The 20,270-nt window shown below is 54.5% G+C and overlaps 10 protein-coding genes across 10 annotated transcripts; 4 read left to right on the top strand and 6 right to left on the bottom strand.

Moving 5' to 3' along the window:
* Nucleotides 1-239: 239 nt before the first annotated feature.
* K452DRAFT_311874 (uncharacterized protein) lies at nucleotides 240-2,675 on the bottom strand (the record flags this gene model as incomplete). Its single annotated transcript, XM_033543474.1, has 2 exons — nucleotides 240-718; nucleotides 767-2,675. The coding sequence occupies 2 exons, from the start codon at nucleotides 2,673-2,675 to the stop codon at nucleotides 240-242; spliced, it is 2,388 nt and encodes a 795-aa protein (XP_033393812.1).
* A 1,715-nt stretch (nucleotides 2,676-4,390) lies between these two features.
* Nucleotides 4,391-5,986, bottom strand: K452DRAFT_95022 (uncharacterized protein). Its single transcript, XM_033547346.1, has one exon. It carries the CDS (start codon nucleotides 5,721-5,723, stop codon nucleotides 4,593-4,595), a length of 1,131 nt encoding a protein of 376 aa, XP_033393811.1. The 5' UTR covers nucleotides 5,724-5,986; the 3' UTR covers nucleotides 4,391-4,592.
* A 208-nt stretch (nucleotides 5,987-6,194) lies between these two features.
* On the top strand, nucleotides 6,195-6,950 carry K452DRAFT_291139 (uncharacterized protein). Its single transcript, XM_033541121.1, has 3 exons — nucleotides 6,195-6,668; nucleotides 6,728-6,849; nucleotides 6,898-6,950. Exon 1 carries the CDS (start codon nucleotides 6,223-6,225, stop codon nucleotides 6,622-6,624), a length of 402 nt encoding a protein of 133 aa, XP_033393810.1. The 5' UTR covers nucleotides 6,195-6,222; the 3' UTR covers nucleotides 6,625-6,668; nucleotides 6,728-6,849; nucleotides 6,898-6,950.
* Nucleotides 6,951-7,004: 54 nt separating this feature from the next.
* On the top strand, nucleotides 7,005-8,069 carry K452DRAFT_234733 (uncharacterized protein; the record flags this gene model as incomplete). Its single annotated transcript, XM_033537383.1, has 1 exon — nucleotides 7,005-8,069. The coding sequence occupies one exon, from the start codon at nucleotides 7,005-7,007 to the stop codon at nucleotides 8,067-8,069; it is 1,065 nt and encodes a 354-aa protein (XP_033393809.1).
* Nucleotides 8,070-8,501: 432 nt separating this feature from the next.
* Nucleotides 8,502-9,130, top strand: K452DRAFT_329007 (uncharacterized protein; the record flags this gene model as incomplete). The annotated part of the gene is made up of 4 exons (XM_033545028.1): nucleotides 8,502-8,516; nucleotides 8,590-8,718; nucleotides 8,785-8,852; nucleotides 8,938-9,130. The coding sequence occupies 4 exons, from the start codon at nucleotides 8,502-8,504 to the stop codon at nucleotides 9,128-9,130; spliced, it is 405 nt and encodes a 134-aa protein (XP_033393808.1).
* A 1,081-nt stretch (nucleotides 9,131-10,211) lies between these two features.
* K452DRAFT_301465 (uncharacterized protein) lies at nucleotides 10,212-11,712 on the top strand (the record flags this gene model as incomplete). Its single annotated transcript, XM_033542444.1, has 3 exons — nucleotides 10,212-10,531; nucleotides 10,590-11,029; nucleotides 11,090-11,712. 3 exons carry the CDS (start codon nucleotides 10,212-10,214, stop codon nucleotides 11,710-11,712), a joined length of 1,383 nt encoding a protein of 460 aa, XP_033393807.1.
* Nucleotides 11,713-12,702: 990 nt separating this feature from the next.
* Nucleotides 12,703-13,443, bottom strand: K452DRAFT_311870 (uncharacterized protein; the record flags this gene model as incomplete). Its single annotated transcript, XM_033543473.1, has 1 exon — nucleotides 12,703-13,443. One exon carries the CDS (start codon nucleotides 13,441-13,443, stop codon nucleotides 12,703-12,705), a length of 741 nt encoding a protein of 246 aa, XP_033393806.1.
* Nucleotides 13,444-14,159: 716 nt separating this feature from the next.
* K452DRAFT_94922 (uncharacterized protein) lies at nucleotides 14,160-14,793 on the bottom strand. Its single transcript, XM_033547345.1, has one exon. It carries the CDS (start codon nucleotides 14,583-14,585, stop codon nucleotides 14,253-14,255), a length of 333 nt encoding a protein of 110 aa, XP_033393805.1. The 5' UTR covers nucleotides 14,586-14,793; the 3' UTR covers nucleotides 14,160-14,252.
* Nucleotides 14,794-16,239: 1,446 nt separating this feature from the next.
* Nucleotides 16,240-18,690, bottom strand: K452DRAFT_277841 (uncharacterized protein; the record flags this gene model as incomplete). The annotated part of the gene is made up of 4 exons (XM_033539340.1): nucleotides 16,240-17,688; nucleotides 17,743-18,505; nucleotides 18,556-18,591; nucleotides 18,644-18,690. The coding sequence occupies 4 exons, from the start codon at nucleotides 18,688-18,690 to the stop codon at nucleotides 16,240-16,242; spliced, it is 2,295 nt and encodes a 764-aa protein (XP_033393804.1).
* A 156-nt stretch (nucleotides 18,691-18,846) lies between these two features.
* On the bottom strand, nucleotides 18,847-20,087 carry K452DRAFT_291132 (uncharacterized protein). Its single transcript, XM_033541120.1, has one exon. The coding sequence runs from the start codon at nucleotides 19,832-19,834 to the stop codon at nucleotides 19,016-19,018; it is 819 nt and encodes a 272-aa protein (XP_033393803.1). The 5' UTR covers nucleotides 19,835-20,087; the 3' UTR covers nucleotides 18,847-19,015.
* Nucleotides 20,088-20,270: the final 183 nt, after the last annotated feature.

Here is a 20,270-nt window from a genome sequence, read left to right as displayed (position 1 = left end):
ATTAATCAATAATCCGTATCACACGCCCTTCTCCTACACCCCAGCTCCTTTATGCACTCATCCATTCGATGCTATTACAGTCTACAGGGATATTCGAGGTCATTCTGCCTTGTTGGCTTTGGTAGGTCGTCTGAACGCGTCGGGATGACGCGTTTATCAAGTCAATAAAGGGGGTGGGTAAGTCGAGCGAGTCCGAGTGAAGCAACGCTACCACAGACCCCGCGCGTAGTATGTGAGTCTCAAGGCTGGAAACCGCTCTTGTACCCCAGCGGACTCAGCAGTTCTGGCCCTTGCATATGGCTTCCGAAAGACCTCCGAGATCGGTTCTCTCGGGCTGCCGGCGTGCTGCTGGTGCAGAAGAGGCATACATAAACCGGCGGCAAGAGCTCAGGCTTTAGTGGCAGTCCCAGACAGCTGGCATGTTGCCATTTGGTGCATGCGTCGCACTGCACCATCAGCTGGCCGTCCCACTCCGCCGAGTTGCACACGCAGCGCGTGGCATCACTAGACGCACTGCTGCGCTCCGTTAGAGGTGTCAATGTCGAGTTGAGGAGCTCGGTACTGCCGGCTGCACTTGGGTCCGCGAAGGAGGCGTCGACAAACGGATCAAACAGTGCCCCTTGGCTGGGAGTCATTTTCGAGAAGTCGGCCGAGGCTCGCCAGCGCTGATTGTGGGCCTCAAGCTTTTGAGCGGCGACGTTGGCAGCGTGGATGGTTTCTGTTTAATTGTCAGATATTTTCTCTCAAACCATTCAGCCACACCAACCTTGTCGTCTTAATTTGGTCTTCTCCACCATCTTTTTCAGCTCGTCTTGAGCATCACCGCTACCGTTTTCCGGTATATCGTCAACGACATTAGACCTTCCGTTCCTGTTCCAAAAGAAACCTCCGAACGAGCTACCCAAGCTTGAAACACTGTTTCTCCTAGAAACGTCAGCGGAACGCTGCTTTACCGGGCTGTTGTCGGTAGAAAGCTGCCCCAACTTCCTTGATAGGCTCTCACTGAAAGAGAAGCCTCCGAAAGATGTCTTGGTATGCTTTACAGACTGCGATCTACCAAGCAGGCTTCCAGATCTACCCTGTTTCGAGTTGCGTCGGGAAAGCGCAGAAGCCGACGAGATCGAAGCAGTTCGAGTTGGGACGTAGGTGCTGGCAACAGAATCATCATCACTATCGCCATCGTCCCATAGGTCAGAATAACGCTTGCGGGGGTCCATAGTGCGCGGTGACTGCGTTTGATTTCGCACTGTCTCAGTCCTGGCATTTCCAAACTCGTCCACGACGAGCCGCGTTTTCGGCCGCGAACAAGCGTGCTCGGATATAGACGCGAGTGAGGACGACTGCACCATACGCTTTGATGGTGACGTCTTGCGCGGAAGCGGGGCGGAACTGCCTTGGTGAGAATTGGTGAAGGCGCCCGGACGCCATGTGGAGCCGCTGTGGCTGTTGCTTCTTTGGAGACCAGGCTTGGATGTTCCGAAAATAGAGCCAGCAGACGAGCTGGTGCTTGTAACTGAATGTTGCGCCGAGAATCTCCGTATCTGCTGTTCTCTTTGGGATTCTTGTCTTTGGTGCTCATACGGCAACCGTCCCTTATGGAGGGAAGTGGCTTGTGGACGTTGTACCGGAGGAAAGGAGTCAGTCTGTTTGGTCGGGGAGCCAGTGAAGCTGAAGAGCATGCTTGGATTCACAGCTGCAGATGTAGACGCCAGAGAAGAGTCTTGGCCTGCTGCCGAAGAAGCGGTCCCAGTAACGTTTTGCAGCTGAGTGGAGCTTGTAGTTACCATAGCAGGGGTATGGGTCCAGGCGTTGTCACTCGCAGGCATTGATGAAGAATCCAAGTGACAGGAAGTTGAGGGTGTAACAAACTGCCAAGAAAAAGCACCCTGGTTGCGGGTTGGTGTGAATCCAAACGGATCGTCGAGGACTGGTTTGCTACCAATGCCTGTCGCATTCGAAGAGCTAGTCGAGTCCCAAAACAGCCTGTTTTGTGCAGGGATGGGTGCTGTAGCCGGACCCGTGCTAGAGAATTGTGCCATGTCCGGGGTGAACTGAAGATTCGTAAAAAGCGGACCTGGAGTCTGCGTGAAAGCACTTTCGATATCATTATCCCCATTTCCAACTGGTGCCGAGCCTCTCCTCGAGTATATTGTAGATGGTGTATTAAAGCTCAAGCCGAGTCCGCTCGAGTCTCGTTTCCTCGAGGACGATGCATCCCTCGTCGGAGGCGGTGTTTGTATTTGGGAGGAATTCATGGCGGATTTCGACAGAGATGAAACCGCAGTGCTGTAGCCCTGACTGTTATCACGAGATCCGTGCTCTGTTGGTAGTGGCCCTGGGCTAGACGATAACCGGCGAGATTGCTCGACTGGCGGCAACGGTAGATGGGAATTTGGAGAAAGATGATTTATGTGGAAATTGGGATCTTCAAGGTTCAAGCTTTTGTGGCTGTAGGAGCTCACAGGTCTTTCCCCAGTTACGGTTCGTGGTTGGAGGGGTGTCTGCGTGGGAGTCTGTTGTACATTTGCTCGAGGCGTTGACCAAGCATCTAGGAAGTGGCTTGAAAAAGAGTCTGTCCTAGGCGTTTGGAAGGATGCATCGGGGAAGGTGGCTGATTTCGGGGTGGAATTCGGGCTCGGAAGACGCCAATCGGTAATTCTGGTAGCAAACGACATGTTAGTTATGTGTAATAGGACCAGAATGAGATTGAAGTAGAAATCGGGCAGCAGTCTATGCAGGTGCAAGCCAGATGGGCTGTGTCGGTGATACCCCGCTGCCCCAACCAAAGATTATGTATAAATGCGGCCGGCTCGGTGGTGTGGGCGGTGGTGACACCGAGCAGAGATTGGCCCGGTCAAACATGGATGCGCATACCCATACATGTGCTGCTGTTCCAGATTCATAGCAGCCCAGAAACACCCTACGTGCCCTACGCCTTCTATCATATAATGCGTATTGTCCCTCAAGACCCCACCTTGAGGGCGTTACTTGTTGACAACACACGCGTGGAGGTATTGGTTCGCACTGCGAGATTCGTCTGTGCCGGGCGATCGTGGAACTTCCTCGACAGAAGCGGGAGACTATGGGCCAACTAGAGGCCGAAGATGGCACTGAAGGCAATTGTCCGCTGAAACAGGCTGCTGCGAGTGCATAAACCGAGGATGGTGGTTGTAGAGTTGCGGGAGGTAGGTCTCGGATATGGTGTTAGGTTTGTGCCGTGTATGAGTGACGGTGGAGCCAACGACGGTGGAAAAGAGGCATACGAGGCCTCCTGTGACGTGAAGGTCCCTGCGGAGCTTGTGGTAAGTGAGGACCGCCCTTGAGTGAAGGAAATCGGACGTGAGGCCCTGGATAGAGAAACTTGAACACACACCAAGAGCTTGTCGGCAAGGCCAAGACCGGGGCCGAGTGGCGCGGTAACCAGGGGCAATGAGGCCGCAAGTGCTTGAAGCTTGACGGACGAGCAAGCTCGAGTAGTCGGAGGAACTTATTGACGTACGGCAACAAGCATTTCAGCGGAGAGGACGGTGTTGGTTGGTGGACAGACATGATTGGCGGCGGGCGGAGGCCGGTGCAAGGTGCAAGGCACCGGATGGCTCCAGCGTAAGGACGGCCATGGCGCCATGGAGCTTATGCTGTTCCTGGCATAGGATATGCTATGAAGAAAGGCACGGCGTGACGGCAAGGCATAATGAGGGCTGAGCATGGTCCGGGTGTACATAACTCGCTACCCATGTCGCCCGATCTGCAGGATCCACGCAAGAAGAAGAACGCAAGCCAGCCCAGCCATGCGCTCAACTTCATTGCCGGGTGGGTTGTTTTGGGGCTGGCAGCTGGCAGCTGGGCCTCGTTGCCGTCAATGACGAATTTACTCTAGACCTGCTCCGCGTCGGCTCCCGCCCGCCTGACTCAGCGCCGCCGATCCCGAGTCTCGCCAGCTTCAATTTCTCTCCTGCGCGTCAGCAACTGCTTTGCTGCTCCACCACGCCTGCAGTCTAGCACTCATGCAGTCCACCTCGCGTTGCGCAGCCGGCCGGTCCTCTTGGCACCACTTCGTTTGCTGCAAGGTACGCCGCCTAGATATTGCATTCCACAAGCTGTTGGACAAAGGCCTCCTCTCACGCCGTGTACGTGTACGAGTATGACTCTGTGACGGCAAAAAGCATCTCGGGGGCCACGGCGCGTCATCGTCCACTTCCTAGCCGACGCCACCTTTATACAGCTGCCAGGAGCCGCGGCCAACGTGGATTAAAACGTTCCCATGTAATTTGGACCGCCATGCGAACCCCCCAGTGCCACGCTTCGAGCTAACGGGCGATCTGGCGTGGCATCCCGCCAATGGAATGCAGTGCGTATGAATATCCTCTGAGAATGCTCAAGCTATGAAATAGACCCTCCAGCACCCCCTGCAATGCGGTAGTCGCCCGGGCACCCGACAAACGTCTCTAGCCAACCCACTCTCCAAAAACATTTCTCCAAGAGCACGTGCCAACGCCTGAACGCCATCGCCGAGCTAAAGCTGCATTCCAACATGTTTTTTTATTCACGCTGCAGAAAGGAGAGGGTTTGTAGCAGTCCGCTCAAGCGATTATCTATACGGTTTGATGTACCATCGTTGGTTGTTCATCCTGATAGGAGAGATCAGAGACGATAGAAAGCTGGTCATCATGTCGTCGTCCGAACGGTCCGTTCGTGTACCCTGACATGAATGATCCATGATCATCTTCCGACGGATCTGCAAAAGGATTGACCCCGTTTTGGGAATGATGAGCTGCCAGCCGCGTATTGACATTGTCAGAGAGCTGTCTTGACAACCTAGATCGCATGCTGGAGTCTCTTGAAAGGGGCGGCACACTGGCTGGCCGGTATGGCGGTGGAGGCTCTTCATGATGCTCTCCGTCCATCATGAAGCCGCCCATCTGTTGGCCTTGCTGCCCGCTGCGCACCGAAAGTGCTTCGGACGTGTCGATACCGGTGAAGTATGCCGCGTTGCCTGAGGGAGCCATGGCGGAAATAATGACCGGAGGCGGTTGCGGAGAAGATGGAGAAAACACAGGAGGCGGTACTTGCGGGCCGACAGGTTGATGCAAACCCGTCGTTGATGAGGTGGGTTCCGTACGCATCTTCATCTCGTCTTGAGGGGGATGAGGCTGCGACTTTTGCTTTCGCCGACGGAGGACGACAAAGATGATCAATACCAGGAGCGCGGTCACGACGAGCGGTAACACCACGGCAGCTACAACCTGTCCCTTTCCCAAGCCTGAGTGGTTATCAGTGTCATCCCCTTGACTGGGTGGCTTGGTGGAATCTGAGCGCTCTGGTCCAGGCGGTACGACTTTGCTTGGCTTGTTTGCCGCATTGGACCCAGCTCCGTCTGATTGGGTCACCGGGACCGGGTCCACCGGAACAGATGTCGTGTAGGTGGTCGTCGTTGGCTCTGGAAAAAAAGGAAATCCGGTCACCGAGGGCAGCTCGACAATCCGGGTCCGGGTCCAGCTCCAGTGCAAATCGAAGGTGGGATGAGGACCTCGCCCCGAACCGCCGACTCTGTCAGTTGGTTGTGCTGAAGTTGCGTCACTCGGAGGGCCCCGGGGACCCGAATATGAAGGAGGTAAGTCGGTCTCTGTGGATTCGGAGGTTTGCCAATCCATAGTCGTCCAATCGATCCGGCAAGAGTGAAAGCGACAGTAGTAGTAGTCGTCTCCGCGCACGTTGGGGATCATGTTGCTGATAAGGCGCAGACGCGGATCACCTGTCTGCTCAGCTGAGCGTCAGCGTGGCTATACGGGAATGCAGGCATTGCGGAATCCTGGCGGTTTGTATTGGACATTAGGAGAGCGGGGCCGAAGTACGGGAAAGTTGAAGCTTAGCCTTATCGATAGTACCCGATGCCTCCTCAAGCCATGACGCTGTGCTCGCCGGGTGCGAGAGACAGACACTTTCAACCGTTCCAGCGCGGAGTTGGGCTGTTAAAGGTGCGCTGTCGACCCAGCTGCGGCGCGGACACAAGGCGAGGCTGTGCCAGCCCAATGATGAAACCGGCTCACCCCGCCTTGCAGCTAGCAGGTGCATTATTTTTGGCCGTTCCCGCAGCTCCCCCGTCTGACAAGCATACCGCCAGTTCCCTTCCCTCGCCTCCTCCAATCACCACCGCCCTCTATCCTCGGCTACATGCAAACGGCTGCCTATATCTCGGTCTCTGCCTGCGCCCCGTCTGTCATCATGCCGTCAGCTCCGATTCTCCGACTTCTCGCTCGTCCTCTCGTTGTGCTACCATACGCTGCTTCAAAAATGCACTCCCTCCAATCAGCTTACATTCCGCCTCGCGACCGTTTTCCTGATTTTGTCCCTTGCTCCTACTTCTGCTGTAGGCGTTGCCGTGCCGTGCTGCCGCTCCTACCGTGGAAGCCTATCGACTCCCTCAACACCGCCAAGAGCAGTCTTCAGGCGGATAACTGGCATGCTCTCCTACTTTGTCAAACCTCCACGTGTATCCAACGTGATCCCTTGCTTGCCGCATATTTATTTAACCAATTCTGGAGCAAGTGTAGCTCTCGACCGCTCAATGTCGGAAATTCTCTTCCTCTCAGACCATTTTTCTCGATAAATCAGTCGAAAACATAGAGCCATATGTTGAAGACTCCCCGAAAAGGCCTCAGTTGCAGTGGGTAAGTCGACATAGCTCTTCTGCCTTTCGGGTAGTTGGGCTTAGCATTGGTCACCTTAGCCTAAGGGTCACTGTCTCTCAATCAACCGTCTCTTTCGTCCGTCGCGGTTTCAGGGTAGTGTCAAAATGTTCCATTGGTGTCGCCATAGCTCTTCTTCTATGGTTGGCAATCAATTACGCAGGTAAGATATATGGTTACAGCATTCAGTATTATCTGACACGGAAACCAGAGAAGACTCTTATGTTAAGATTGAAAAATGCCCCCACAATATTTAGTAGCTCTGGATTCCCTGACCGCGAGCTGCTCCCTGAAAAACCTCTTCGCTACCTCGCCATAATGGCAGATGTGACTCAGATCGATGACCGATATACGTTGTTGCGCCATCTTGGAAAGGGGTTTGAGGGAGATGCTACAATTTACACTGACAACTTAAACAACAACACAGTAGTTGTAAAAACTTTCTTCGGGCCTTCTCGAAATCCAATGCCGTCAACATACATTGATTTCTTTGGCAGACAAACTACACAGTGGCCGACGGAAATACCTGCGATGCTTTCATTTTCAGGATTCGAACGGAAACATGGCACTGGTCATAACCATGGCGGTCTCCATGTCTACAAAAATGGGCTTGTGCCGGTTCTAGATTATTTTCTTCTCAAAAATTCATCATCTCCAGAGGTCTCCTCACAGCAGTATACTTGGAGTATGGTAACACCCTACATCGCTGGCGGAACTCTTTCGAAACTCGCACCTCGACTGAAACAAGAGATAGCGTGGACGCCCCAAGATCTGGATGCCAAACTACGTCCGACGTTCCTTCGCCTCGTATCTTCTCTTGTTAAACTACATACTCGTGGCTATTGCCATGAAGACATCAAGCCCGACAACCTTTATGCCCTCACGCCCGAGCATTGGCTTCTTGGCGATCTCGGTAATGTTCGTCAGCTAAACCACCAATATCATTTTTCATCCGGATGGCGGCAGGCAAATCAATGGTCCAATTGCGAGCACAACGATGTCCGCCGCGCGCTCAAAAGTTATATGACACTGTTGCGACATGGTAGCGTATCGTCTCAGGAATTCGACATAGAGTTCTATGCTGAACGGCAGAGTTGGAGCCGACTTTATTGGGATTTTATGCGGCGACCTTTGTATGCGACTGAATTTATCTACTTGCAGGAGAGTGGCAAAAAGCCGATCATCAATTCAGGCCATGGGCCGGCGCAAGTGCCTGGGTGGACTTCATCACTTCCACCGGAAGTGGTGGCAACTGCAGTCGAAAGGGAACTTACATGCACGATATTGAAAACCACTTGGAAGGAGTGGTGGGCATTGGGTGGATTTTGGCAGCGCATTCCGCTGGAGAAGAGCTTGGTGTCGCGCAGAAGTATCGAACGATAGCGCAGATTCTCAAGGCCGCAATTATAGAGAATATATTTATTGCTATTTAAAGTTTATTGGTACCATACTGACAATATATACGACGTCATTTACGACACCTCCATCCTTCTTCAGTGCGGTGTGGAGAGGAGGTGAAGGCGGATGTTGTGGCTTGAGCTTTGAACGAGTTTTCTGATAAGAAAAGAATCGGGCATAAATTTACATATGGCATCGGGTAAACCGGACACCTTGATGCTATGGCGTTGTAATTGTCATCTTGTCTTTTCAACGGCGAAGCGGTGATGGTGAAGGCCCGCAAAACATCGAGTCGACCAGCGCAAATCTTGCAGCTCACCAGCCTCAACGCAGCCAAGCCACAGGAAGGAGACGTCGCGCCTCACCTTGCAACCCCGACAACACGTATCCCCATCAACACCAAGCCCTGCGATCAAGATGAACCGCCGCATGGTAAGCCATTCCGCCCCGCATCTGCCGCGTCGCAAAGGGGTCGGCCGTCGCTAACGAGCACCCTTCGTCGCAGCTTTCCCGTGAGGATGAGGCCTCAACGGAGGAGGTCGAGGTCCGTCGCGAGGACCAGGACAAGATCAACAAGTTCAGCCGGCTGCATCAGCGCGAGAAGGTGCTTGAGGAGGAGCTGAAGACGAAGCAGGTGAGCGCTTTTCGCGACCCTCCGCCCCGTGATCGGGCCTGTACTGATCCCCTCGCGCTCTCACAGAAGGACAAGGAGGATCTCGAGGAGATTTCCACCGAGTTGGAACTTGTCGACGAAGAAGACAAGGTCCCGTAAGTCATTCCTCCAATTCGTCTCCACTCCCTAGCAGGGTGCAGGGCTGCCTGGGCAACCTTTCGTGCTCACGTGACCAAACAGGTACAAGATTGGCGACTCGTTTGTCTCGCTGCCGCAACCTGAGGTGCTTGAGATGCTGAGCACGTCGACCGAGAAGATCGATCAGGATGTGGCGTCGGTCGAAGAGCAGCTGTCGTCAGTGCGCGAGCAGATGGAGGAGCTCAAGGTCGCGTTGTACGCGCGATTCGGAAGGAGCATCAACCTCGAAACGTAAATAACGCCAGCAATTTTCTCCCAAATCGAGCCTCCCAATATCTAACCGAAGGTCTGCTGCTTTTCAATTTGTCACTGCGATGCAAACCGTTTATTTCTACCTAGATTTGAGTTCTTCTTATCTCCATTTCTCTCCGTGCGTCCATGGCACTGGTTAACTGCCGTCATCACTATCCTGTCCATGCCCCCAACGTTTTCCATACAAGCACTGTCTTCCCCAGTGGGGGATAGTTGACCCAGTCATCGCGGCCACCGTTGTAGCACATATTCATAGTGTACCTCATTCCCACGGATGTCAACACATATATCTCCTGCTCTACGTTCTCTTATGCCTTGGTTTCCCTCCTCGTTTGCGTTTCTTTCCTTTCTCGCCAAATTTGTGTCTGTGTACGCTGCAGCGCCTGGTCACTCATTCGGATGTCGATGGCTGGAGACCGTGTTACCAGAAGAAACACCGCCGATGACGGAACGGACTCTCGAGCATCGTCATATTGTTCAAAGACGTTGGAGACACCGGTGAAAGGTATGCAGCATCATCCAAAATACCTCTTGTTGTAGCAACTGCGCAGCGCTTCCGTTGATCGTGGTATGGGGAGCTCTTTAAGAACAATCCGGGATATGTTCCTGTCGACGACGCTTGAGAGGGCTGAGTGGAACGGCTATCCAGCAATTGCAACTTCTTCAATGAGGCATACATACCTTTTGCCAAAGCAGGTGCTTTCTGTTGTTGGTAATGAGTGGGTGAGATACGAAGTTGGCTGACAGGATTAGCAGCATACTACCCCGCCCCATACAAGCAAGTTCAAATTGATGCGCTCGATATCGAAGACCAGCTGGCACTAGTTAAACTTGACGAGTCCAATCTCTCTTTGCCTGGGTGCGGCTCTTTATGCCCCTCAGACATCGAAAACCAACGACCGAGCCAGAAATTAGTATCATTTTCCAAGGACGATCCGGCGAATCCAAAACTGTGGCCATGGGTATGTCCTCGCTCTCAATCTTATTCACAACCAGAAACGATAAGCGCCAAGCTCACGTACTTTTCTCGACAGAAAAAGAAAGTCTGGGCCATTTTTGCGGCCATGACGACCGTCATGAACAGCACCATGTCCTCATCCTCTGCAACCGGCACCACCGACCAGATATCCGCCTACTTTAATGTCCCCAGCCAAGAGCAACTCGTGCTCACTACGTCCATCTTCCTCGTCGGCTACGTCGTCGGTCCGCTCATCTTCGGCCCATTGAGCGAGGCATATGGCAGGAAGAGCGTTATGCTTTCCGCCTTTGCACTGTACACGATATTCACACTGGCTTGCGCATTCGCTGACAAATTCGCGAGCTTGGTAGTGCTCAGGCTGTTTGTGGGGATTCCAGCCAGCTGTGCTGTCAGCGTGGTCGGAGGGTGTGTATGGTTTTCGATAATCTCCACGGAACATGGTTGGGCTGACTCTGCTGGGCAGAATATGTGCGGACGTATATCACGATCCGGTGGTCCGCGGCCGCGCAATGGCCGTCTTCATGACCATCACTACATTCGGACCGCTTCTCGGACCCGTAGTCTCGGGCTTCATCTCGGTCGTCAGTTGGCGGTGGACGTATTGGTTAGGTCTGATTATAGCCGTGGTGACTTGGGTTCCCCTACTCCTGATGCCAGAGACCTATCCGCCGGTCATATTGAAGCGCCGGGCTAAAAGACTGCGCAAAATGCTACACGACCCATCCATTGTTGCGCCAATCGAGCTGGAAAACCGCGGTCCTAGGTACATCGTAACGGTAGTGCTGACTCGGCCGATCAGGATGATCCTCTTCGAGCCACTCGTGCTCTTTTCGTGTGTTTATCTTTCTTTTGTCTACACTGTGTTTTATATCTTCTTCCAAGCCTACCCCATAATGTACCGAGGTGAGGCACATCCCATCCCATCCCCGTCCCACGCAAACACAACCCCTAACGCACGAACAGAGACCTACGGCTTCAGCGCCGGCGAAGAAGGCCTCACGTTCCTGCCCATCGGCATCGGCTCGATAATCGCCTGCCTAATCTACCTCCTCTACGACAGCATGCTAGCACGAGCACGGCAGCGCAACGCACCCTGGACGCAGCGAGAAGAAGCACAGCGGCTGCCATTGGCCTGCCTCGCAGGGCCGTTTATCGTGCTCTCGCTGTTCTGGGCGGGCTGGACAGCGCGCCGCAGTATCCACTGGCTAGTGCCGGTGCTGGCGGGCGTACCCTTCGGTATCGGGTACTTGCTGATCTTCATGGCGCTGCTGAACTACCTGACGGACGCGTATGCCGTGTTCGCTGCCTCGGCCATGGCGGCCACGGGCACTACGCGCAGCGTCTTTGGCGCCACGCTACCGTTTGCGACCCGCTTGATGTATGCGCGCTTGGGCGTGCCCTGGGCTTGCAGTCTGCTGGGCTGCGTTATGCTCCTGCTTTGTGTTGTCCCGTTTGGGTTTTGGGTCTGGGGTGAGCAGATTCGTGCTCGGAGCGCTTTTTGTAATGAGTTGAGGGAGCGGCAGAGGAGGTGTGAGGAGGCGGCGAGGGCGAGGGAACAGGAGGAGAGGAAGGGGAGCGTGGGATAAGGAGTTGGGGGCTGGGTCGGTAGGTGGGGTGCGGGAGTTAGATTGTTTGATGGAGATGGGTAGAGTTTATGTGGTTGAATGGTAAAATAGCTAGACTGAATTGTAGGGAGTAGAAATCCGTAGTAGAATCAACTGATCAGTCATCGTATTATGATTGCTTTGAGTTTTCCGCAGTCACGCATACACTGCGACATCACTCGATAACCAGACCCACACAGCCTCTCACAATCAAATTACTCCTGGTGCGGGTCACCAATGCTGATACTCTTAATTACACCTAAGAATCCAACATGCATAGATAGTATCCGAGGAAACAAGAGACGTATTGTTCTTAGTTTTATCCACGAGAAGCACGAAGCAGCGACTAGCGGCCTCACCGCCCAGCCACCCATAACCCATCTCAGCACCACACAGCTCGGCGCAATCAAACCCCAGCAAGCTATCTACAGCAGGCAATGTTCCAATCCCACCCACGCCGCCCTGAAGCACTCGGTGAAGACCCGGGAATTGCGGGCCCGTGCAGTAGCGGCAGCGGTAGCAACAGCACTACCATCACCTCCTCCACTCCAACCAGCACCAGCAAGGAAAAGAATACAGGAGGAAGGGGAACCCGTGTTGCGCGGTTTTTGCGCCGCGTAGTGAGACAATGCCAGACAGGCCAAGGCTGCGGGAGCGGTGCGTGCCGCAAGAGCGGGCGCTCTGTGCACGCGTGCACGTCCCGCCGGCGGCGGCGTAAATACCGCGGGGCTGGTGTGGGCTCTGGACTCTGGACTCTGGGCTGGACTGTTGCCTGCTGCTTGTGCGCATTCGGACGGCGGCGGTCCTCGGACTGCCGTCTGGGAGCGCGATTGAGCGCGCTGCTTGCAGTCCACTAAGTTCAGAGACGCTGGCTAATCAATCATCCCCCGTATGTGCCGGTTTGCTGCGCGTTGTGGATTCCTTGTTGTTCCGGATTTGGCAAAAGTTGAAGCAGAGGTCCGGAGTAGTGGGCTAGGAGTTTCGGCGGCCCTGGCCCAGGAAGCCATTGCAGGTGGTCAGGAACGAGCGGAAGCGCTTCTTCTCGTCCTCCTTCTCCTTCTCCGCGATTGCTCTCGCCAGCACGCCGGTATCCCACCACTCGCGCGCCTCGTAGATGTGGAGGCCCTCGCAGCCTCTGTCGCTCTCGTTGTCCTCTTGGTCTAATTGGTCTTGTTCTTGGGCGGCTCCGGCCGGCGGAGCGTCTTCGTCTTCGTTCGCAACACCCTCTCCTTCGTCGTCCCCTTGCGCGGCGCCCTCGGCGTGCTCATCGGCCGCCCTCTCGTTTCTTCTCCTTCTCGGTTCGACTGGGCCGATGACGAAGTCGAACGTCTTCGGCACTTGGACCATTCGCTCCTCCTCCCAGTTCTTTAGCCGGCACAGCATTATCGTCTGCAATGAGATAATAAGCATCTGGCCCGGGGTGGAAGTCTTGAGGTCCGTCCCGAAGATGCGCGTGATGCACGTTTGGTGGAACATAAACTCGAATTGCGCGAAGGAGGATTTCGTCGAGTTCCATATTGCTTCGCTGGAGCGGGTGACGGAGTTGTCGGCGTGGTAGAAGGTTGCGGCGTCTGCGAAGAAGCGGGAGGGAGCGTGGGATGCAAAGTCGAGCGAGTCCAAGGCGACGAGGTAATTGTACAGGAAGCGTACGGCCGGGAAGGCCGAGACAGGTGACAGAGGACCACTCTGCACCGTGCATTGTTGTACGGACATGCTGCTCTAAGCGGGCTTATCGGCGGTCCTTGGAGGGGAAATGGGAGACAAGAGTACGGGAGTCAGGAGTCCGGTATGTGCCTACCCCCAAGGCTGCCGCATGCCGCTTTATAGGCAAAGTATCGACATGTCATACTGGTGAGGCTGGTGATAGTCGTGGGTGCGCCTCGAATTGTTGCTGACCATTAAGGTGTCAGGTCATCGAGCAAGGCTCGTGGGGAAGAGCTGCGCCGGGACCGCGCTAATACTGCGGGGCCATCAGGGTACCTTCAGGTGATATCACGTCTGACTGCTCACACGAGGCTCCATCCGTCCCCATATTGGAGATAAGAGTCTTGCATGACGTTCGTACCATGGGGGCAGGTCCTTATTGCTCATTGACTCTATCTTCAACAACAAACACCACAATCCAGACGATCATTCAAAGAGCCGGACTTGGCTTCGTCATCCCCGAACAACCTAACCCACATTACCGCCCCCAACTTCCTCCTCTAGAACCTCCGCATGATCCGGCTCAACCAGTCGATCGGAGAACGCCTAAATCAATCCCCGCACTATCCCAAAGCCTCCAATTCCTCCTCCTGCCGCCTCAATGTCTCGTCTCCGTTCTGCGAACGGCTTGAAAAGCTCTGTACTCGACACCCAGCTCGCGAACGTGGGACAGCTTGACCGCACTGCTTGTCGTTCTCGTCTTGATCTCACAGACGATCGAATCGAATCCTCTGATGAATAATTTCTCCGCACGCCCGCATCGCGCCCCGCGTCTGCCGTATCGGGCGGGGCAGCGGCTGGTTCCTCGATTTGACTCATCATCGCGGAGAAGCCACCATCGACTCTGTGACCTCCATCCGTGGACGGCTTGACTCACCCCGATCGAAGCCCGAAATGGAACCTGCATCCCCACTCTGCGTCCTTCTTTTGCTCTCTTTCATCCCTTTGAATCGATGCTTTGGCCATGCTTCTGACTTGTGTCTGCAGGATGACGAATGCGCTGCTGCTGCTGCTGATGATGCCGGTGAACTCTCGGCCTGGTGACGATGTCTTTGGGACGAGCTGCTAGTCCGAACGCCATCTCTATCGACTGAAAATGCGACAACGCCGTGGGGATCCGGTGCCGGTACCTGGAACACTGTTTCGTCCATGCCATACAATGGGGGATTCGCGTACCAAGGGCATGCTAGTAACAGTAGTGACCGTATACCGTGGACAAGAGATCTGTGTCAATATCGTGTCTTCTGCATCCCGGTTCCAAGGCCCAATCCACATATTAGCTAACTTTCGACGGACAAAAGAGCATCAAACGGACCATCGACTTGGGATATTTCTTTTTATGCTGTATACATATATATCGCACTTCCTCAAAGATTCATCAACTCTCTTTCGCTTCCAGGAGGCCGTATGGACTTGGTTCGATTAATATCCCAAGACGAGATATTGTATTGTTATCGTTCCAAGGCTCATTCGATTCAAGATAACCAGTACATACCAACCCTCCAAGGGCAACCGAAACTCCTTCACAAATCACTTCAAACGTTCATAAAACCAATAACACCTATTTTACAAAATATAACAACCCAACAACACGACAAGTCGCAACATTACCATACCCCCTACCACACCACACTCATTCCCCATCCTCCCACGCATCAGACCAACCGCCCAAGCCTTACGCGAGTGAAGCCACATATCCGACACAACTCCGAAGAGCCCGATAATGACCCCGTTGTCCACGTAGGAAAGGAGTACACCAGCAACCCCCAGCTGGCGGCTTTTCTGGACAAACTTCGGATAGCAGATGAATAACGGTGAACCGGCCTTGCTTTTGATTCTGGGAAGCCGGACATTCCGCGGACAGACACGGTATGGTAAGACTGTCATGATAGCAGCGCTCCAACTTCCCCTGGAAGGGACCTGGATCCTAGTGGAAAATGTGCAGCTGTTCCTCCTTGTCATGCGTATATAGCGGGAGCAGTTTCTCTCAGCCAAGACATTATTTCTTCGATATTCACTGCTTACTTTCGAAGCTGGCGATACCGCAGCCATTTGGGACTCTTGTGCATGTAATCCTGTTTGGCCATGACTTCTCCAAAAACTTGGATGAACGGATGATATAGTAGGCAGTGTCGGTATTAGGAGAGATAACAGAAGCAGAAGAATAAGACTCGGCAGAAGAGAAAGCAGCACAGCTAAGCCGCCCAATAAATACCAATCAACCTCCCAACTATGCCATATCAGCCAGTTCCACATCATTGCTATCCCACTACAGAAAACTCATGACATGTGGCTGGTTTATAGATAGGTAAATATATGCCGTGCTGCTCCTGCATTAAATCAAAGCCGGACAACCACCAGTGGCCACTGTATGCACAATCATTCACCACCACCATTACTACCAACCACTCCCCACGCTGACCCGCCAGCGGCTACTGGTGTCCGAGCAACTGCCCAAGCGGCTGCGGAGAGTGTGTTCCGGCCTCCCCGCGTCGTTCCAGTCGATCAGGCCTTCATAAAGTTCCCTACGCTTTTCATTTGTATCCGCCACTACGACACGTCCTTCGTTGTACAGAAAAGAGAACACTTTATCCTCTCCATCATACCTACCGTGCCTAGGTCCTCACCTTCTTCAGCATATTCGCCGTTTAAACAAGCAACTGGCCTTACATCAGAGCGAAGAAGAACCAACCGTCGAGAACCAAACCAGGGTATCTCACATCCCATTCCATAGTCCTTTTTTTTCTAACAAAACCCAAACGAACCCCATCCTTTTTTGCAAAGTCCCAAAACCCACCACACCCACTAACTATTATTTCCCCTCCTGCCTCCCCTCTTCTGCCTATCCAGATGTCCCTTCAGAATCTTCTTCGTATCAGTCAAGCTCCTCTTCCCCTTCGCCTTCGCCTTGCCCAACGTCATCAAGAAGTTCTTCTGCCGCGCCTTCTCCTTGTTCGTCGTGCTCTTCCCCTGCGCCACCTTCTTCTCCTTCCGCTTGGCCGTCGTGCTCTGGTGCTTCTCACCCTCCCTGTCACCCCTAGCCATCGCCACCTTCTCCTCCTTCGTCTTCCTGTTCCCCAGCCCGGCTAGGCCTTCAATCTGCTCCGCCGTCAACGGGTCATCTGCGTGCCGTGCCGCCGCCTCGTTCGCCGCGGCAGCCTTCCGCCTGTGCGCAGGTAGGTGCGCTTTCACCGACGCCTCCAGCCGCAGCTCCTGCAGCTTCGCCAGGTCCGCCGGCGTAAGGATGCGCGTCGTTGCAAACGCGAGGGCCGCCTCCTCGGCCGCCTTGGCCGCTGCCGCTTCAGCCACCGCCTTATCCTCGGCTGTCTTGGCCGCCTCAGCCTGCTCCTCGGCCGTTGCTGGCCCCTTCTTTGCCTTCTTCGCTGGCGGCTTGCCATCCTCATCTTCGCTGTCGCTGATGTTGATGTCCTCGCCGTCTTGCTCCACGTTGATCCAGCCCTCCGAATCGTCGTCGCTGTCTTCCGACACGTCCCAGTTCTTCCAGTCCTCGTCTTCGGCTTGTTCGTCTTCGTCGTCGGGCCCGTCGGGATCCAGACCCTTTTCGATCCTCTTTTTCCTCCTTTCTTCCTGCTTCCACTTCTCCAGCAGCTCCAGGCCTTCGATGCCACCGCCCACGTTCATTTCACCATATCTTTGCTCCTTGCGTTCGCCCGCCTTCAGACCCATGGTTGCCTCCTTGCCTCTGTCCCTCTTCTTCAGCATCTCTGCACCGACTTCCCGGTACAAGCTGAGCAAGCCCTTGGCTGCCATCATAACGCCCTTGTCTTTGCTCTTGCGGTACATGACCAAGTCTTGCAACAACGTGTCATTCATGGCGAGTGGTTGCCGAGCGCAGACCTCACGGATAGCGTTCAGTCCTGCGAATGCCACTTCGGATGCTGCGGCTTCCGAGACGAACTCGTTGGCTATCTTCTGGATGAGGGGCTCGAGGACATCCGGGGGTACCAGCGGGTGCGTGGCTTGTGCGAGGGATGCAAGGAATGATGTCACCGAAGGTTGCTTGGGGGTGAGGAATTTCAGGAAGTAGGAGTAAAGACTGATGACGGTCAATTGGTGGAGACCGACAAGCCGGGACACGAGATTGAGGATGAGGAGCTTCTGCTCGAGGTTGAGCCTGGACTTTTGGTTCTGGAGGTGGCGGTAGAACAAAGCCTCAGCGAAGCCTTGCGGGTCGTGCAGGAGGTGAAGGGCGGAGAAGTTGAGTGGATGAGGCGCGTTCTTCTTGCGTTCTTTCTGTGAGGGCTGTCAGCAAACCGCATGCCTGTACGTAGATAGAGCAGTCATTACCCTCTTAACCGTAGCTGCGGCTTTCTTAAGATCTTTCTCCTTCTTCCGGGTTTTCTTGTTGATGCCAATTTGGTGCTTCAGCTTGCCCATATCGACATCCGAGCCTTCATCACTGTCGTCCTCGGCCGCCTCCTCTCTCTCTTTATCGCCGCCCAAGAAAAAGCGGACACCGCCGACAACAACCTTTTCGTTTTCCGACAAGCTGGCCTCCTTCATAATCTCCACAGTCCTCGCATCCGTCCAGATCTGCCTCTTCCACATCTCGCGAGTGAGCTTGACGGCCCATATGCCCTTGGAGGATGTACGATCCGAACTCAGCAGGTTGAAGAGCACAGTCTGAATGGTGCGATTGAGACGGTGGTTGGTAGCCTTGGAATTGGCGGAGCGCAGATCGGAGAGGATCTTCTGGAAGAGAAGCGCTCTGAGGTTCTTACTGGGCGTAGTAACGAGGATGGGAAACAGCGTGTTGAGCAGCTTCGCCGAGTCGATCACGTCCTTGTTCTTCAGCAACACCAGACTCCCAACAATCTTGTCCCGCAGATCCGGCTCCAGCTCAGCATGGTGCTGCATCAACAGCTTTACCAGGTCGTCCGGAAAGCTCGCCGTCAGCTTGGGGTAGCAGTCGGCGACGTGGGCGACAAAATCGATCTGGTCCTTGAGCGAAACGAGGCCGTTCTCGTCGCGCGACGTCGGCGTGTCGAGGAAGACGTCGCGGAACACTTCATATTGCAGGTACTGGTTCTCGAAGTCATCCTGGTAGGAACTGCGCGCATATCAGCACAGTCGTCTGCGCGGGCACCGGAAGGGACGTACCTGGGATCGCGACGAATTTTGTACTGCAAATTTGAACTGCGGGGAAGTTAGCGGATTGCTTTGCAGAACGGGAGCAGCGGAGCCGTACAGATCAGCCTCGACCTTTTCGAGCGCTCCGACCTTGCGTTTGCCCATGATGTGCGGTTGCGGAGTTGTTGTTCCTCTTTGGCTTCGGGGAACTTTTTTCTGGACGGACTTTCTGGAGCGACGCTAGCGCCACCAGGGACCGTCCCGGTGCATGACTCGCTGATAAGATATCCTTTCGCCTTGCACAGTCTCAAACTTTCAAGTCTCATATATTTGATACATGCTTCATGAGGACCTGGGCATTGTCATTATACCAGCTGTTTTGCCAGACCACTTCCCAATCCGTCCGCGGGTATCAAAATGTAGCCATCCCATCGTAATTCATCATGTGCAAAACTCAAGGGGAAAAAGAGTGATGAGAAAGTGATCCCTCTTAAAACAACAATCCACCCAGCATCGCACCACCCAAAAGGCCTCCTATGAGTGGGAATCCATATCCGCCGCCATAACCATAGCCGTACGGGCGAGAGTAAGGGTAATCCGGGGCCAGGAAGCGCGCGTTCGGGTTCGTGTACGGGCCTTGAGCATACGGATTGTACGCGCGAGCGCCCATCGGAGCAGCATTGCCAGTCGGCGGCACGATGTAGACGTCGCGGCCTTGGCGGTCCTTGCACAAGAACTGCGGTTGGCCCGTCTCCAACGCGCGCACCATGGCGCGGCGCGCAGCCATGTGCGCCTGGTACGCGGCCTGCTCGTCGCGCGCGCGTTTCTGGCGCGCAGTCTCACGCTGCTGGTGCGTCGAGTTGGTGACGCGATCCTTGATCTTGCGACCAAACTTGTGCAGGCCGTGGACCTCATCGGCGGTGGCGCCGACGCCGGCCGAAGCCTTCTTCGTGTGCGTGCGCTCGTCGCTATCGTCGTCGCTGCTCTCATCTTCGATGTCTTTTAGGCTAACACTACGGTGCAGTCGCGTAATGTGTTCGCGCTCCACAGGATCGAGCGTCGAGAGGTACTGCTCATCGTCGTAGGGATGGTGCCAGATGGAGCGGGGTGGGTCTGCGCGCGTGTCGACGAAGAATTGATGGTTGTTTTGCGGGTCATACTGGCGAATCCAGCCCTCTGGCAGTGGGCGCGACTCATCTTCCATACTGCGGCGTGTCTGAGGTGGGATGCCATTGCGCGTCTGGTGTGAGGGCTGCGAGCTGGAGCTGCCGCCAGTTGCGGCTTCGTATGTCGGTGGTAGGTCAGCCATGTTGATTTCTTTTTCCTTGCCTGATTCTAAAATGTCTCTGAGGTGCTGAATCCCCAAGGTAAGGTAGGTAGGATGATGGGCAATACTCCTAGGGAGGGAAGGGAGGCGTGGAAGTGTTAAAGGCGGGAGCTCCGGCAGCTCGAACAATGACGTCAAACGTAACTGCGTGCCATGCCCGGACAAGGCCTGCCGCCACCTTACTAGCCACACCCCTTTGCCACAATCACAGCATCAGCCACAGCCACAACCCCCGATCACATGCAAGCAAGCCCATCAGGGGAAGGCCGAGGAGAGAAATCTGGACCTCCAGAGTATTCTAGCAACATCACACCGCAACTTCCATCGCGCGCACATCCGTCCCGCTTAGAAATTATTAGAGTATTCCAAGTTGAGACTGCATCGAGCTAACTACAGTACGCCTTGCGACGCCCCCTTG

Source organism: Aplosporella prunicola (genome assembly GCF_010093885.1).
Source record: "Aplosporella prunicola CBS 121167 unplaced genomic scaffold K452scaffold_25, whole genome shotgun sequence".
NCBI lineage: Eukaryota > Fungi > Ascomycota > Dothideomycetes > Botryosphaeriales > Aplosporellaceae > Aplosporella > Aplosporella prunicola.
Note: the sequence above shows the minus strand (reverse complement) of the source record. Positions and strands in the feature narration are given on the sequence as shown.